Below are 16,594 nucleotides of genomic sequence, written 5' to 3'. Positions count from 1 at the left end.
TACGGCCGGAACGTGCATCTGGCGCTCGGGAGTCCGTCAAGCGGATCTACCGGTAGTAGCGATTAGAAGTATAATTCGCTTCCTCGATCGGTATCGTGTATCATTTGCAGAGAAGTTAACTCAGCATATTGACGAAAGGATACCACAAGCGCCGCCTATTCGTTAATGGAAGAGTCTATCGAGTTGATGCAAGTTTAAATTCCCCGCCGGACGACCGCGAGCAGACGATCTCTCTTTTTGAACTGGGAAATTTTAGGTAAATAAGGGTATACTCCACCGGTAATAAGATCAAGTTTACGGTATTTTTGTGCCATTTATATATCTATAAAAAAATTGTTTTGTCTGTTCCGCCTCATTTAAGTGCCCAAAATTATGTGTTTGTCAAATAAAAGGGTAGCCGGGGAACGCAATCCTGAGTAAAATCGGCTGCGAGGCCATGGCGCGGCGCCTTGTGGGAGTGACGTCATCAAATCGATCCCGAGAAGCTTGCTAGAGTTCGCCATTTTGACATTCGCTCAGAGGAGCGTAGTGTTAGTGAAATTATCGTAAAATTCTGTCGCCATCCGTCCCTTTACCTCTATTATTAGGATAGGATTAATTTTTCAGTCATCCGTCATTGGAACGAGCCCAGGTAAGTGGTTCTCGGAGGCATTTTTGGGGCGAAATTCGTCCAAAATCGTAGCAGACGACCCAGATCCATCGGCGGGTTTCCGATGGTGTATTCCGATGTTATTGACCAACTCTCGGGACGCACGGGCGCTGGAGAGACCCTGGGCCGTGCACACACTCCATCCTCTTGGCACGGTGGGTTGTGGGGGTGCCATGGGCGTGGGTGTGGGCGGGGTGGGCGGCGGGTGACGCTGTTGGCAGCCGATGGGTGTTCTCTTGAGGAGGAGGTCACTTCCGCCCCTTTTCCTCGCGGGTTTCGGGCCTTTGGGCGGCCTCCGCGGGCGTGGGCGGCGTTCTGAGGCCTTCGTGGGCTCGAGGAGGGACCCACGCACGCCCGTGAACCGATGATCCAGGAAAATACAAAGTAACAAGAGTGAGCGAGCGAAAGGAACGGAGGAATCCCTTCGGTGGAAATGTTTTCTACGATCGTCTGATTATGTTTGTGTTCGGTGTTTGTGTCTGTCTGTCTCCGTTTGCGAAGGAGAGGAACAGGGAGAAGGGGAAGACTGCGCTCCCCGCGTGACCTAGGTTGACCTACGAAATGAAACTCGGGGGACGAAGGACAACTCGCTTTAATCAGGGTTTCCTCTTTGTTTTGTCCTTTAAAAATGGCAGGTCGGATTTCCCCTTTTCGTTGCGGAATTCCCTTCGCTTTCCCGGCGTCGCGTTCTGTTTCTGCAGCTTTGGGGTTTTGTTATAATCTAGGTCTTTGGTCCGTTCTTGTTATCTGCTTTATTGTAGGTTTCCTGTGTACGGTTACATGTTGCCTTTTCTCTTGGTTCTGTTATCTAGGTTTGTTATTGTTTTTTTGAATCTTAGGGTATCAACATTTTTATTTGTCTCTTGTGTATCGTGAGAGGAGAAATTTCCATCTGCAGGTTGCTTTTGGTTGGTTTTGAGAAATTTCCAGGTCAGTTCTAGAAATTGTGCCTTTTTCATAATGGGGAAATCTCGGTGACAAAAGTGAATGGAATGTTTTTCCTTCTTGGAACAAAGGAAGGAAGTAAGAGGGGAGAGGAAATAATTAAGAATAAAAAAATAGACTGAAGGTAGGGTAATGATAAATTGCTTAGGAAAACTGAAGAATTATTGCACTTTTTGCCATGACCCAAATTTCTTCTTCAGTCAGTGTGTGTGAGTCTGAGTCTTTGTTAAATCTATCTCCCTTTTGTGCTTTGGATAATTTCTTCAATGTTTTATTTTGTTAGTTATATTTTTCTTGTTGGTTTTATTGTTGCATAGATGTGGTGGTGACCTGTAAGTAGACCTATACTGTGATTTTTTTTTTTTTTTATCAGTATTTATTTTCTCCTGCTGCTGTTTTTTAAGCCTTGACACAGAATAGGACAGTTTGTAGCAAGGCCAATTCAGAAAGCTCCCAAAGATGGGTACCATGCAGGAGGTTGGTTTAGGTGGTGTTAGAGATGTTTTTTTTCTGCTTTATTTGTTTTTGTTTTAGGTTGTTTTTGTCAAAGGCAGTTGCTTTATTTATGGGCTTAGATTAATGATTGATAGGCTCGATATTATGGTTGCTTGAGGGTTTTAAAGATGATGATTTGTAAAGATGGGTGTGACATTGATTTGCAGGCTTAAAATGATCTTGATCCTTAAGTAATAGGTATATGTAGTAATATAATTGTGTAATTTTTTTAATAATTGATATTGCGTGTGAAGTTTTAAATGGGTTTTGTTAACTATGGTTGAATGATTTATTATGGGTTGCTTTTTGTAATTACAAAGAGGTTAATGATACCAAGCGCAGTGCACAGAGATAGAGGGAAATATTGCCATCTTATAAATCACAAGAAAGTGAGTCTTAAGCAACACAGGTATGTCTGCTGTGGCCTCACATTTACCATGAACTGATGAAAGTATCCGCTACATTTCAGGTCCAAACACCCTCACACAGTATCGCACAGTTAGGGGGCCTTTTCTTTTTTTTTGTTTTTTTTGTTTATTTTTTTTAGGTTTTTTGTTTTTATTGTTTTTTTTTTTTTGGGGTTTTTTTTCTTAAGGGTTTTTTTTTAAAAACCTTTTTTTATTTTTTTTTTTTTTTTTTTCCCCAATTGGGGGTTTTTGAAAAATTCGGTGAAAGGGGGGAAAATTTTTTTTTTTTTTTTTTTTTTTTTTTCCCGGGGGGGGGGGGGGGGGGGGGGGGGGGGGGGGGGGGGGGGGGGGGGGGGGGGGGGGGGGGGGGGGGGAAAAAAAAAAAAAAAAAAAAAAAAAAAAAAAAAAAAAAAAAAAAAAAAAAAAAAAAAAAAAAAAAAAAAAAAAAAAAAAAAAAAAAGTTTCTTGTGTTTTTAAATTTGGCAAGAATTCTAAAAAGGGGTTTAGGGGGGGGGCTTGAAAAGTTTAATTTTTCTTCTTAACAACAAGAGAAGAAAAAGGAAAAATTTAATTCGAAAAATTAGTTTTTGGGGGGGAATATATGTTGGAAAAATTTTGCCAATTTTGGCCTTTTGCCATACCCATCTTTTAATTTGTTTTTTGTGATCTGAGTGTCCTCTTTTGTGTTGGGGGAAACCTAGTTATTATAGTATTTTTGTTTTTTTTTGTTTGCTAGTTTTGGGTTTTGTGTCCCCCTTTGTATTTTTTTTTTTTTTTTTTAATTTTTCTTCGGTTTTTTTTAAAAATTTCCAAAAATTGCCTTGTTAACCAATTAAAATCAAGTTTTTTGGGAAAAAAACAAGTTGTGGTTGTTAATTTTTTTTTTTTGTTTTTTTTTTGTAAGGGTCAAGCCTTCTTTTTTTCTTCTTTTTTTTCCCCCGTTTTTTCTTTTTTTTTTTTTTCTTTTTCCTTTTCTTCCTTTTTTTGTTTTCTCTTTTTTTTTTTTTTTTTTATTTTTTTCCTTGTTTTTTTTTTTTCCTTTTTTTTTTTTTTCTTTTTTTTCCTTTTCCCCTCCCTTTTTTCTCTTTTCCCTTTGGTCTCCCCTTTTCTTTCCTCCTTTCCTCTTTTCCCTCTTTCTCCACCCCTCCCTCCTCTTCTCTTTCTTTGTTCTTCTTTTTTGCCTTTTTTTTTTTTGTTTCCCTTCCCTCCCTCTTTCCTTCTCTTGTCTTCCTCTTCTTTCCCCCCCCTTTTCCCTTCCTCACCTTTCCTTTCCGGGGGGCCTTCCTCCCTCTTTTTTCCTTTTTTTTCTTTTCCTCCTTTTTTTTTCCCTTTCTTTTCTTTTTTTTTCTTTCTTTTTTCTCTTTTTTATTTTTTCTTGTTTTTTATTCTTCTTTTGTTTTCTTCCTTGCTTCTTCCTTCTTTTCCCCTTTTTCCTTTCCCCTTTATTTTCTTTTTCCTTTCCCCTTGTTTTCGCGCTCTCTCCTTCTCCTCTCCTCTCCTCTCTCTCCCTCTCTCTCTCTCTCTTCCCCTCTCTCTCTCTTCTCTCTCTCTTCGCTCTCTCTCTTTTTCCCCTCTCTCCCTCTCTGCTCTCTCTCTTTCTCTCCTCTCTCTCTCTCTCTTCCTCTCTCTCCTTCCTCTCTTCTCTCTCTCTCTTTCTCCTCTCTCTCTCTCTTGCCCTCTCTCCTCCCCCCCCCCTTCTCTCTGCCTCTCTCTCTCTCTCTCTCTTCCCTCTCCTCTCTCTTCCCTCTCTCTCTCCCCCTTCCCTCTCCTCTCCTCCCTCTCTCTTCCCTTCCCTTCTCTCTCCTCTCTCTCTTCTTTTTTTTTTCGCTCTCTCTCTCTCTCTTTTCTCTCTCCCCTCTCTTTTTTTCTCTTTTCCCTCTCTCTTTTTTCTCTCTTCCCTCTCCTCTTTTTTTTCTCTCTCGCTCTCTTTTTGCTTCCCCCCCTCCTCTCTCTCTCTCTCTCCTCCTTTTCTCTCTTCTCCTCTCTCTCTCTCTCCCCTCTCTCTCTCCTCCCTTCTCCCTTTCTCTCCTCCCCTCTCTCTCTCTCTCTCTCTTTTTTGTTCTCTCCTCTCTCCTTTTTTTCCTCCCTCTCTTTTTCCTTTTCTTTTTCTCTCTTCTCTCTCTCTCTCTCTCTCTTTTCTCTTTTCTCTCTCTTTTCCTCCCTCTTCTTGTTCTCTCTCTCCTCTCTTTTCTCTCTCTCTCTCTCTTTTTTTCTCTCTCCTTTTCTCCTCTTCTCTCTCTCTCTTTCTCTCTCTCTCCTCTCCTCTCCTCTCCTCTCTCTCTCTTTTTTTCCATCCTCTCTCTCTCTCTCTCCTCTCTTGTTCTCCTCTCCTCTCTCTTGTTCTCTCTTTTCTCCCCTCTCTCTCTTTTTCTCTTTCTTTCTTTCTCTCTCCCCTTCCCTTTCTTGTTCTTTCTTTTCTCTCTCTTTTTCTTTTTCTCTCTCTTGTTTTCTCTCTCTTTTTCTCTCTTTCTGTTCTCTCCCTCTTTTCTTTCTGTTCTCTCTCTCTTTTCTCTTTTCTCTCTTGTTCTTTCTAACTTTTCTCCCTCTCTCTCTCTCTCTCTCTCTCTCTTCTCTTTTCCTCTCTCTCTCTCTCTCCTTTCCTCTCTCCTGCACGCTCTCTCTCTCTCTCTCTCTCTCCTCTTCTCTTTTCTTCCCTCTCTCTCTCTCTCTTTTCTTTTCCTCCCCTCTCTCTCTCTTCTCTCTCTCTCCTCTCTCTCTCTCTTCTTCTCTCTTTTTCTCCTCTCTTTTTCTCCTCTCTCTTTGTCCTCTCTCTCTCTCTCTCTTGTTTCTTTCTCTCTCCTCCTTGTTCTCTCTCTCCTCTCTCTTGTTCTTCTTTTCCTCTCTCCTTGTTCTTCTCTCTCTCTCTCTTTTTCTCTCTCTCTCTTCTCTCTTGTTTTTCTCTCCTCTCTCCTCTCTCTTGTCTCTCTTCTCTCCCCCTTCCTTCCCCCTCTCTCTCTCTCTCTCTCTTCTCCCCTCTCTCTCTCTCTTTTTCTCCTCCTCTCCCCTTTTTTCTCTCTCCTCTCTTTTCTCTCTCTCTTTCTTGTTCTCTCTCTGTCTCTCTCTTGTTCTCTCTCTCTCTCTTTCTCTCTCTTTCTCTCTCTTGCCTCTCTCTTCTCTCTTGCTCTTTTTTTTCTCTTTTGCTCTCTTTTTTCTCTCTTGCCCTTTGTTTTTACTCTTGCTCTTTTTTCTCTTACTTTTTTTTCTCTCTTTTCTTTCTCTTGCTCTCTTCTCTTTTCTATCTCTCTCTTGCTCTCTCTTTTCTCTCTCGTTCTCATTTTTTCATTTTTCTCTTTACTCTCTTTTTTCTCTCCCTCCCTCCCTCTCCCTCTCCCTTTCCTTCTCTCTCTCTTTAGTAATCGTTTAGAATACCTTCATATTACTTATTACAATTATAGTGGTTTAGGTGGATTCCGCTAAACCTCTACTATCCAAATATGCTGGAACTTTGCCATGGAAACTCCTCAAACCCCACATTGGCATTAATCGCAGGGGAGGGCATGAACAATACCAGGGAAATTGCATGGTAAAATATGAATAATATAATTGAAACGTGTCACTATAGTACAAACAGGTGAACCTCGTCCTAAACAAACTACCAGTAAATTTACCATATGAGTTTAAAACCATCTAGACATGGGTTTTACCCCAAGAACTTTGTATTTCCCTGGTCAGGGGTCCCTTGTTTCTCCATTGCCAGTGCCATTTTTCTGCATACTTAACCAAGGAAAATAAGTCATTTTTTTCTTCAAAGTGTGTAGATCTAAGCATCAAGTGATGCTTTGTACTGAAAGGTTGGTCAGCAAACCTCCCCATTCTGGCTGGATAGAACATTTGGACCTCCTTGGCCAATTATTGCCTCATAAGGCACCAGTTCAGGTTCTGTCTTGCCAGTATATATGTAATGGAGATTTGTTAGCATTTATAGGAGAGCAAAGCACTGAGGCCAGAGTAGCACTTGTTATGGTCCAGTGCTAAATAGTTATTAAAATATCTTATTTCTAGACCTGCAAAAACTTTCATATTCATATTGTTTTGAGAAATACATTCACAGCTTTCTTTAATAGTGAGTTCTGGATTCTCTTTTTGTCTGGCAATACATATTATAGTTGACATGGGGTTATTCAATATGTAGGCTACAATGGTAAGAATGGCACCCAGATAAAAATTATACATTATGGTGATACCTGCATATTAAGCAGACACTGCATTATTCTAAAAAGATAGATAATATACAGGCTCAATGTTACTTAAAAATAAAAGTATATTTAGAAAAATAACCTTATCAACAAACTTGATTTTGATCATATTGCCTTTTTGGCAACAGGTGCACTTGTCCTCAACTACACATTATAAAATATGATAACAATCTCCCCTTGGGTATCCCCCTCAGGCATTATCCAAGCAGGGGAAGGGTGATAGCCCCCCCCCCCCTCTATGCCCCTTGGCAAACATTGTCTCCAGCCTGGTGTGCATGGGAAGATAGAGCTGGCTATGAGCAGCTATGAGGAGCAAACTATTTCCTTGATTTGTGGCTTACTGTTCATGTCCACAGATTATTTCTTATACCAATGACTTCAACACTTTCTCCTCTACATGAATATCTTCAGTTTGTCCTAGCTTAGTGTCCATGCTGTGAAGATTAACTGCCTTAGAATAGAATATTTATAGAAAAGAAAAAACATGGAAGGGTTGAGAATAGGAAATTTGTAAAAATTGAATTAAATAGTTTAATCACAGCCATTGTGTGAACTGTTAGTAGACCTCCCTGACAATTTATCACAGAACAGAAAAGCAGTCCAATCTCTGGCCTGAGGTCATGTGATCACTTAACAGGATCATTCACAATTTAACATTTTATGATTTCATTTCTTTGCTAGAATTGTGTCCAATGTGAAAGAGGCCATAGAATCCATTTATCTGTCAGTTCTATGCCAATTTTATTATAGAATAATCTTTGTTAACAAAATTTTACTCATGTATTTTATTAATCTTAATGATATAAAGTGAACACATTAGCCAATGTAAATATCAAGATTATTTTTAGACACCAAAAGAATGCAATGTTTTATGAATAAAACTACTAAAATAGAACTATTTTGAAGTTTACAATAGACCAGGAAAAATTGTGATTGGTAATTGCCTGGGTGCAGCTTGTTTATATTTCGTTATTTCTTAATTGGCAGCAGTTTCAGGCTCTGCCAAGTCAGCATGACTTGTCAAACATGAGTTTGCTAGTGTAAGTGCAAAAAATATGACTGTCAGACTATAACTATTTAGGTGCTAAGTCCAACCTCTTTGAATAATTGTAGCTAAAATAGGACTCTTAAAGATGAAATTACAGCATTTATGCTAAAAAGTTTTATTATATATCCTTATAGGCATTTTGTTGCTTTAGAGTCATTTTTTGTGTGGTGATATTTAAGATGTCCAATAACAATGTATGATCATCAAGAAAATCAGAACAAAGATATAACTAAAATGGTTATATTATTATTGCATTATATAAAACTTAATATACACTTTGCAAAGTGAAAAAGAATCTCAAGTAGCATTTTGTTTTTATGTCTATATCTCATACCTCATAATACATGTACTTGTATATATATCACTACTGCCATGGTTATTTTTATCTTGATCATTACCACCTTATCAGCAGCTCAGCAATATCAGGTTTCTTTTCTCTTATTCATTTCAGCTTAGCGGTTCGTTCCACAGGTTCCTCAGCATCTAAATGAGCGCCTGTGATCAGCATGTCAGCATCGTCCGGGTCACAAGCAAAGGGGGAGAAATCAAAGAAGTTTCAATCGCTGAACATAAATAATATATTTAAGGTGAGACTGTTTTTGTGTAGAGTCATTCAAGGTTGTGGGGGAATATTGAATTGCTATTAAAGAAATGAAAAAATAATAACCATTGATAAAATAGTAATAACAACAACAATCTCTCAATTGACAGTGCATATGTATATGATTAATGAAAAAGTTTTGCTTACTATTTGATTTATGGACGCCGTACTACTTTCTTTCATGAAACAGATCTTAGAAGGAAAGATAAAAAAAAAAAAATATTGGTAGGATAAGTAGGCTCTTCTTTAACTTACTTTTATCGGTTTCTGTTACAGGGTAAGTCTATTGAAACAAACCAGAAGACTGTAATTCAGAAACATGGCATGCAAAGCCTGGGTAAAGTGGCGTCCGTACGGCGCATGCCCCCCCCTGCAAACTTACCTAGCTTGAAAGCAGAGAACAGCGGCAACGACCCTAACGTGAATTTGGTACCAGCCGGTGGACAAGGATGGGGAAGCAAGGCGGAGGAGACAACCCCCGATGGGGCCTCAACCCCACAGGAGGGAACACCAACTCCAACACCACCTCTCGAAATCACTCCCAAGGTAGGACTGAAGTCCAGACTCTCTCTCTCTCTCTCTCTCTCTCTCTCTCTCTCTCTCTCTCTCTCTCTCTCTCTTCATCTCTCTCTCTTCCTCTCTTTCTCTCTCTCTCTCTCTCCTCCTCCTCTCTCTCTCTCTCGTCTCTCTCTCTCTCTCTGTCTCTCTCTCTCTCTTCTCTCTCTCTCTCTCTCTCCTCTCTCTCTTTCTCTCTCTCTCTTTCTTTCTCTTTTCTCTCTTCTCTCTTCTCTCTTCTCTCTCTCTCTCTCTCTCTCTCTCTCTCTCTCTCTCTTTTTCTCTCTCTCTCCTTCTCTCTCTCTCTCTCTTTCTCCCTCTCTCTCTCCTTCTCTCTCTCTCTCTCTCCCTCTTTCTCTCTCTCCTTCTCCCTCCCTCTTGTTCCCTCTCTCTCTCCCTCCCTCGTGTTCTCTCTCTCTCTCTCTCTCTCTCTCCCCCCCCCCCCCCCCCCTCTTCTCCCTCTGTCTTCTCTTCTCTTCTCTTCTCTTCTTCCCCCTCCCCTTCCTTCTTTCCCTCCTCTCTTCCTTCCTCTCCCCCTCCTCCTCATCCCACATCTCTTCCTCTCCCCTTCTCCCCTCTTCTCCTCCCTTTCCTCCTCATCCTCATCTTGTTGCTGCTGCTCCTCGTCTAACTCTTCTTCTGACTCTTCCTCCTCCTCCTTTTCTAACTCTTCCTCTTCCAACTCTTCCTCTTCTAACTGCTCTTTCTCCTCCACCTCCTTCTCTCCTCCTCCTCCTCCTCCTTTCCTTCTTTCTCCTCCTCCTCCTCCTTTCCTTCTTTCTCCTCCTCCTCCTACTTTCCTTCTTTCTCCTCCTCTCCCCTTCTCTCACACTTGTCTTCCTTCATCCTTAAAATGCTAGGAATAGACTTATATTTTGTTGTAATTTGTTGTTTTCTTTCTTATTGGATGCTTGACTTTTCTAACCAATTCTTTCTCTACATTTTACAGGCACCCGGGGCAGGGGCACCTATGAGTGTGGATGTGGGCAACCAAGTATCAACCAACAACAATATAGGGAACATCACAAACTCGACTCTAAATTGTCAACCCCCAGGTAAGAAAAGTGTATGTTAAAATTGTGTGTTGTAGAGGAAGTGTTCATGGCTATGCTTGTATGTGTTGACCAGAAAAGCATGGTTAGTTCACGTGGTATTTGTAATTGTTTAGGAAAGGCAGGACAGGGATGGATACTTACATATTCCATAATTTTACTTTCATAGCATAAACAAAATGCTTTTTAGTTTATGCTGTTGGAAATAATATAAACTTCAAAATGTATTTCACATTTGCTAATTTTTCAACAATTAATCACACAAATGTGTGAAAATTTACCATGGAAATGAAGCAAAATGCCCTGTTATACTAAATACTAAATTTTAATGATGTTTGCCATTTCAGTGATGCATATTCTGTACCAAGGTTAAATAGTGTAGGTCATTAATATGGCAAATAATTAAAGTTTGGTTGTTTAAAATTGGTAATACACAATGATGAATTGCCACACATACAAACAGCAGATCATTACAGCAAATCTGATAATGATTTACAGTTTATAGGGGAGGTAATTAACATGGATCAGATATCTTTTGGAAAATTGGCATTTAAGGTGACCTTTGGATCCTACTTAGTGTTGAGGGCAAAGATACTTGAGATACTGTACCTTTACTAGGAGTCATGATATTGTTACTTTGTGAGCTGTAAGTATTTATGAAAGATGAATGTTAGATATGAATTATGGTAAAATGAATTTTGACTGTTGTAATGAGTAGTGAAATAACATGAAACAAAATGGATTCTTTTTTATGTATTCCAATCTGTTTATTTTATTTCCAGTAGTTGGTGGCAGTCAGCTTTTGGAAAGTGGCATTGGTGGAGGCATAAATACGCCAAACAACGTAGCCAACAGCAACAGTGGGAGTGTCAACAAAAGCAAAAACCAGAACAACCTCAGTACCAGCATTATATCCATGACTTCCACGACCACAACAACAACCACAAATACAAGCAACAATGCCACAATGAAGACCACAGCCACTCCCAACATCCCAGGCAACAATATTGGCAGCAACATGAACAGTATCAACAACAACACACCCACCAACAATACTACAAACAACGCTGCAAACAACATCAACAGCCAAAACAAACCATGGAGCAGTGCAGCAAGCGCTGGGGCAGCAGCTGGTGGTTCCCCTGGGGCACCACTCCCACTGGATGGTGGTCCCCTACCATCCTCCTCAGTCCAACAGTCGCCGTTTTTTCAGCGGGAGTTCCCCAAACTTGGTGGTGGCAATTCACTAGCAGAGTCATCGCCTCAGTATGGGCCGGGCCCCAGCTTACGGCCACAGAGTGAGTCTAGCTATGGTTCAGTTCATTCAGGAAGTGGGTTTTAGTAGTATTAAAATTTGAAATAAGCAATGAGGCTAATGTAATATTATGACTTTAAACTAAGATGTACTCAATTTTCTCTCAATTTGTAGCAGAGGGAAGTTGGATTCAGGGTGGTGGACGTGGTGTAGCTCAAGCACCGCAGGATGAGCGCCTGCCCAGTCCACAAAACCCAGGTACATTTAATGGTAAGCCTAATTTCAGCCTATTGCTAATTGAAGATTAATGGAGTAAATACCAGCAATCGTCTTTATTAATATAAATATGCTTTTCTTATTAGTAGTAAATTTCTTGTTTTAGCAGGCGATATTCATCCCCCGAATCGTAATCAGGGGATGGGATCAAGAGGAACCCCTCCTGGTGGTCCTTCAGGAGTGCCGGGGGGCCCTGTTGGTCCAATTGGGCCAGCACCACCTCATGGTCCTACGCCGCAATATAGAGGAGTTGTTCCTCCTTATGTGAGTACACAGAAAACCTGTTTCATATATTAGCAATATATTTTAGCCAACACAACTGATAGTGAGATGTATTTTATTTTAAGTAAGTAAAAAATAAATAAATACCACCAGATATAAGTTTAACTTTCACTTTTGCCCTCTAAGTTTGTCATTTGTTTCCTCATAGTATTCTTATTTGTTATATCAAATTTAGGTTGATATAGTGCTATCCCCCCCCCCCCATGTCAGTAAGCTGACAAATTATGAATTCAATGTTAGTTAGGCAGAAATTTCATGCAGTAAATATCAGGTCTCAAGTATGCCATGGCTAGAATTAAAAGTTTTGAAAGGCAAAATTCCTCTTACACTGATTGTTCCACAAGGGTTTAGTCATCAAGGACTCGTCCATCAGACTATCAATATGCCCCAATACCATAAATCTTTTAAGAAAGGTTTGCCCTAGAGCTATTATCTTTTTTTTATCCCAATGGGGCTGGGTATCAGATATCTCTGTGCCATAAACATGGGCACGGAAGTCTGCTACATGCTCTGGCGCATCACTGCACGTACATCCATACCCCTCAGACCAAGCGGTTTGTTATAACGTGTGTACACGTAACTTGTTGGGATGGGGTTAAAATTGTTCTCATCTATTTATTTGTTTTATACTGATATGAATAAAGATAGTAATAATGATAAAAATAGGACCTTTTAAGACCTCTTTTCCTCCAATAAAATTATGGAAAGGGAAGAGGCAAAAGGTAGGCCTAGTAGTTGACTTCCTTGACTACAAAGTGCTTTTAGAACCAAATGTCTTGAAATGGAAATGGAGATAAAATGCATGTTTTCTGTCAATAACAAGTTAAATCCATTTTGCGAGTTAGAAAAAAAAAAAAAAATAATAATTACCTTTTTCACTTTCAGCAAGTAATGCGTAATAGCTTCCCTGGAGCCTTTCCCCCCAATTACCCGGGTCACCCTCGTGCTCCCTACGTGCGTGACCAGAGGTATAGAGGGAATGGACCCTCCCCTTCAGGCAACAGTGAGGAAGATATAGTTGTGCCTCCTCCTATTATAAAGAAGGAGGCCCTGGAAGGGTTTGAGGATGATCCATGTGTTACAGAAGGCTGGGCTACTAGTGCAGCGGAAGTTGATTATAAGTAAGTATCAATTTTATGAAATTTATTTGTTTTACCTTTTTAGTTTAAGCCTGTACATTTTGCCTCTGTGGCATCCTAATTAAAGTAAAGTGATTAGTTGTTAAATATATTTTTTGGTTGAAAATCAAGGTCATAAGTATCAGTGGCCTTAATATGACATTTTCTAATTAACCTTTTAGTCATGTTCAGCAAATCTCAAGCATTGAGCTGAGATCAGTTAATTTATGATATCATCTTGATTTTCACCTCCAAAGACCACAATTCCTTGATCATATCTTGCTGTCCAGATGCAAATAGGCATTGAATATTCATCTTTTACCTAACTTCAGTTTTTATCTTTGATGTATATAGACATTGAGATTAGGCAACATTTAATGTAAATCCTGTGCTGATTAGACAGACAGACAGACAGACAGACAAAGATAGGCATATATAATGATGATGGAGTAAAGAGAAAGGCGGACATGACAAGCATTCTTATTCTATACCTTTTACTTGCATTAACATATAAAAGGGCATGGAAACTGCTAAGAGGAATTGATATAGTTGTTTCAGGGACACTAGAGAATACCAAGGATATGGGAATGAAAGTTTGTGTGTGTTGGAGGTTGTACATACCATACATTACAAGAATTCTTGTGTTATACATTCACTAGTTGAAGAAAGGCAGGATTGTTGTTCCAAAGCATTCACATTTTTTATTCAGGGAGACAAGGGGTACCAAGCAGATGTTTGTAGAGTGCACATACCATATATTATGATAAGTCTCATTTCATACATGTGTCCCATCATATAGCTAAAAGGCATAAGAGAATATAGGTTTAGGTTGTAGCTGGATAAAATTTGCCAAATGTACCAGAATTACTTCCTCATTCTCCTTTCAGTTAAGTGATTCCTACAGAATTGTTAGATTTATCGATTTATTATTTTTTTATTTATAGATTGATATATATATTTATTTATTCCCCCCCCCCCCCACACACACACACAACCTTAAAAAGGTTGTGGCATTTTTTGCAAGTAAATGTCATTCGTTGAATAAAATAGCCAATTCACATCCTCCATAGTGTGTATTTTGTTGTTTTTATATATTTTCTCCAGTGCATATATTAACCCAATGCTGCTGGGTATCCGAAATCTCTTGGCATCATAAACTCCTGTGATTTCTGGTAATGTCCAGCTGCTAGACATAGGAGTCTCCTTCATGTAGTAGAATTTCCTGCTTCACGTGCACTAGCACACTACTGCGCATATAGCCGTACCTCGCAGAAGTGGTTTGTTTTGATGGCTGTACACATGACCTGTCTGTAAGGGTCATGTGTACAATAGATTTTTCATAAAATAAGGAATAATTTTTGCAGTTTTAATGAACTTGTATATTTTCTTTTCTTTTTCTTTTCTTTTTTTTTTCTTTTTTTTTTGTAGCCAGAAATTGAACTTCAGTGAAGATGAAGGAACTGTAGATGAAGATACTCCTACCCTACGAAATACAGAACGGAAGTCAGATCGAAGGGATAGATGGGAAAAAGACAGAGGCCGGGATATAGCCCGAGAGTCAGAGGAACGCCGTGAAGTGTCTAGAGAACCCGAGAGAGAATCTTCCATGAGAGAGAAAAATCCCCAAGGTTCTCGAGAACGTGACAATAGGCGCGACATGGCTGAGGACCGTCGAGATCGTGACCGCAGATTCTCTCCTGGTGACCCTGAAAGGTGGCAACACCGAGGAGGTTTTGATTATCGTGGAGGATCTGGTCGTGATTATGGTGGCCCACAGAATTCTGGGAACCGGGGCTGTCCCCCCCAACATGTGCAGGCACACAACTCCCCTCATACTGTACCTGCAAGCACATCTGTGCATCCCCCATCTCGCCCACCCTCTCTCACCCTGTGCATCCTCCTACTCATCAGTTAGCTCATGCACCATCTTTGTCACCATCATCACACCCCAGGGAAGAAGAGGATTCATGGCGTGATAAACGGGTCCCTGGAGATGAGGTACAGGTTGCCCTGGAGAGAGCAAGGCAGCGCCATGAAGAGGAGGAGAAGCGCTATGAAGAAAAGAAAAGGTTTGAGCAGAACAAGGTTATCAAGAAGTCCAGAGATCCAAGGGTTTTTGATGAAAGGGAGAGAGAAGAACCTGATGCGGTCAGGGAGCGTTCACGTGGCAGTAGTGAGTCGAGGGACGATAAGCCTCCCAGCCGAGATGGGCGGGACTATCGGCAACACCCAGACCGCCGAGAAAACTATAGGGACAGTTACAGGGATCATCCACGTGAGCAGTATGATAGACCTTTTGATAGACGTGATGGACAGCGGGATTCACAGCCAGTGTTTTCCTCGCAGTTCAAAAGTAAGCTACCTCCAAGATTCCAGAAACAACAACAGCAACAAGAGATGATGCGTGCTGGTGGGGGTGGCCAACCTTTTCGTGGACAAAATTCACAGGCAGCTCCATTATTTGAACCACGCTTTGGTTCAAGCGCAGGAGGACGGTTTATGAATCGGGATAATGAAAGTAAGTGACCAGATTTTTTGTAGAAACACAAAACTTTAAATTTGTATAGATTGAGACGAGTTTGAAAAGTTATAAAATAGTTATTAAGGTTTAAAGCTATTTGTATTTAGAGATAGGAGATTGAAAAGATGTAAAACAGTCATTACAGTGTTGGCAAATGTAAGATTGCTGTGTTACAGAGCTAGGTTTTTATAATCAGATCATTATACTGATAGGTTAATTGCATTTTTTGTTTGTATCTAGTCATATTTTATCATAATTTTTAAAATGAGATAGACTTCAGTTTATGAAGGACCTGTTAGTATACTAACTTGCTCTTTTTGTGTGTTTTATTGATACAGGTAAAGAGAGAAGAATGAGGACAGACAGTGATACCTCTGGGGAAATTACAGATGAGAGGCCAGCAAGTGGACTTTCAGCAGAACGTCACAGAGATGATAGAGAGGAAAGGCTGGATCGCCCAGACCAGAGAGACTATAGATATGATCGATCTGATAGAAACGATAGGTCAGAGCGCCTAGACAGGATTGAGAGATCTGAAAGATCTGACCGCCCAGATCGCTCAGAGCGCATTGACCGACCTGATCGCTCAGAGAGAATTGACCGAGCAGACCGTGGAGAGAGAATTGATAGGCCAGATCGCTCGGAAAGAATTGACAGGCCAGATCGTTCAGAACGCATTGACAGACCTGAGCGAGTAGAGAGACCAGAAAGGGTTGACTCTCGAGGCAGGGATGAATTCTATGATAGACCAGATAGAGATGGGTAAGGGAATACAAGTATTTTTAAATTGAATGTTTGCATTGATACTAATAGTGAAATGAAATACTTCAGCTTAACTGATTACCTGTAAAGCCAGTGTTCCTTTAACCAGCTGAGGATATACTTGACTTCAGTTTTACATTTTTGGAGGAATACTTTTTATCCTTTATAAAGCTGTATGACAAATTTTATTCTTTACAGGAGGTATCGCGGCCGAGGCTCCCAAGGAAATTATAGGGATCGGGACCGCGACCGTGATCGCGACCGGGACCGGGACCGTGATTGTTGGGCACGAACTTCCTATTATGAAAAGTATGAGGAACGTCTTGAGCCGCGAGACTTGGATTATGATAGACGGTTAGCTTTCCAACCTTTTTATCAAGCTAAGATTTGATTCATGAAGAATGACATGCAAGCTTTTGTAGCATTGAAAGT

General features: G+C 40.3%; 1 protein-coding gene across 1 annotated transcript in view; it reads left to right on the top strand.

The window, feature by feature from the left end:
• The first annotated feature begins 478 nt into the window (after positions 1–478).
• Positions 479–16,594, top strand: part of LOC119570608 (protein lingerer-like) — a 27,254-nt gene continuing 11,138 nt past the window's right edge. The window contains exons 1-11 of the mRNA XM_037918284.1: positions 479–631; positions 8,192–8,327; positions 8,618–8,887; positions 9,846–9,951; positions 10,731–11,246; positions 11,378–11,473; positions 11,586–11,743; positions 12,647–12,882; positions 14,308–15,397; positions 15,739–16,162; positions 16,361–16,516. Of these exons, the coding sequence (XP_037774212.1) occupies positions 15,277–15,397; positions 15,739–16,162; positions 16,361–16,516 (701 nt within the window). The 5' untranslated portion in view covers positions 479–631; positions 8,192–8,327; positions 8,618–8,887; ... (4 more) ...; positions 12,647–12,882; positions 14,308–15,276. The remainder of the gene's footprint in view (positions 632–8,191; positions 8,328–8,617; positions 8,888–9,845; positions 9,952–10,730; positions 11,247–11,377; positions 11,474–11,585; positions 11,744–12,646; positions 12,883–14,307; positions 15,398–15,738; positions 16,163–16,360; positions 16,517–16,594) is intronic.

This window comes from Penaeus monodon, chromosome 4, assembly GCF_015228065.2.
Source record: "Penaeus monodon isolate SGIC_2016 chromosome 4, NSTDA_Pmon_1, whole genome shotgun sequence".
NCBI classification, from domain to species: Eukaryota; Metazoa; Arthropoda; class Malacostraca; order Decapoda; family Penaeidae; genus Penaeus; species Penaeus monodon.
Note: the sequence above shows the minus strand (reverse complement) of the source record. Positions and strands in the feature narration are given on the sequence as shown.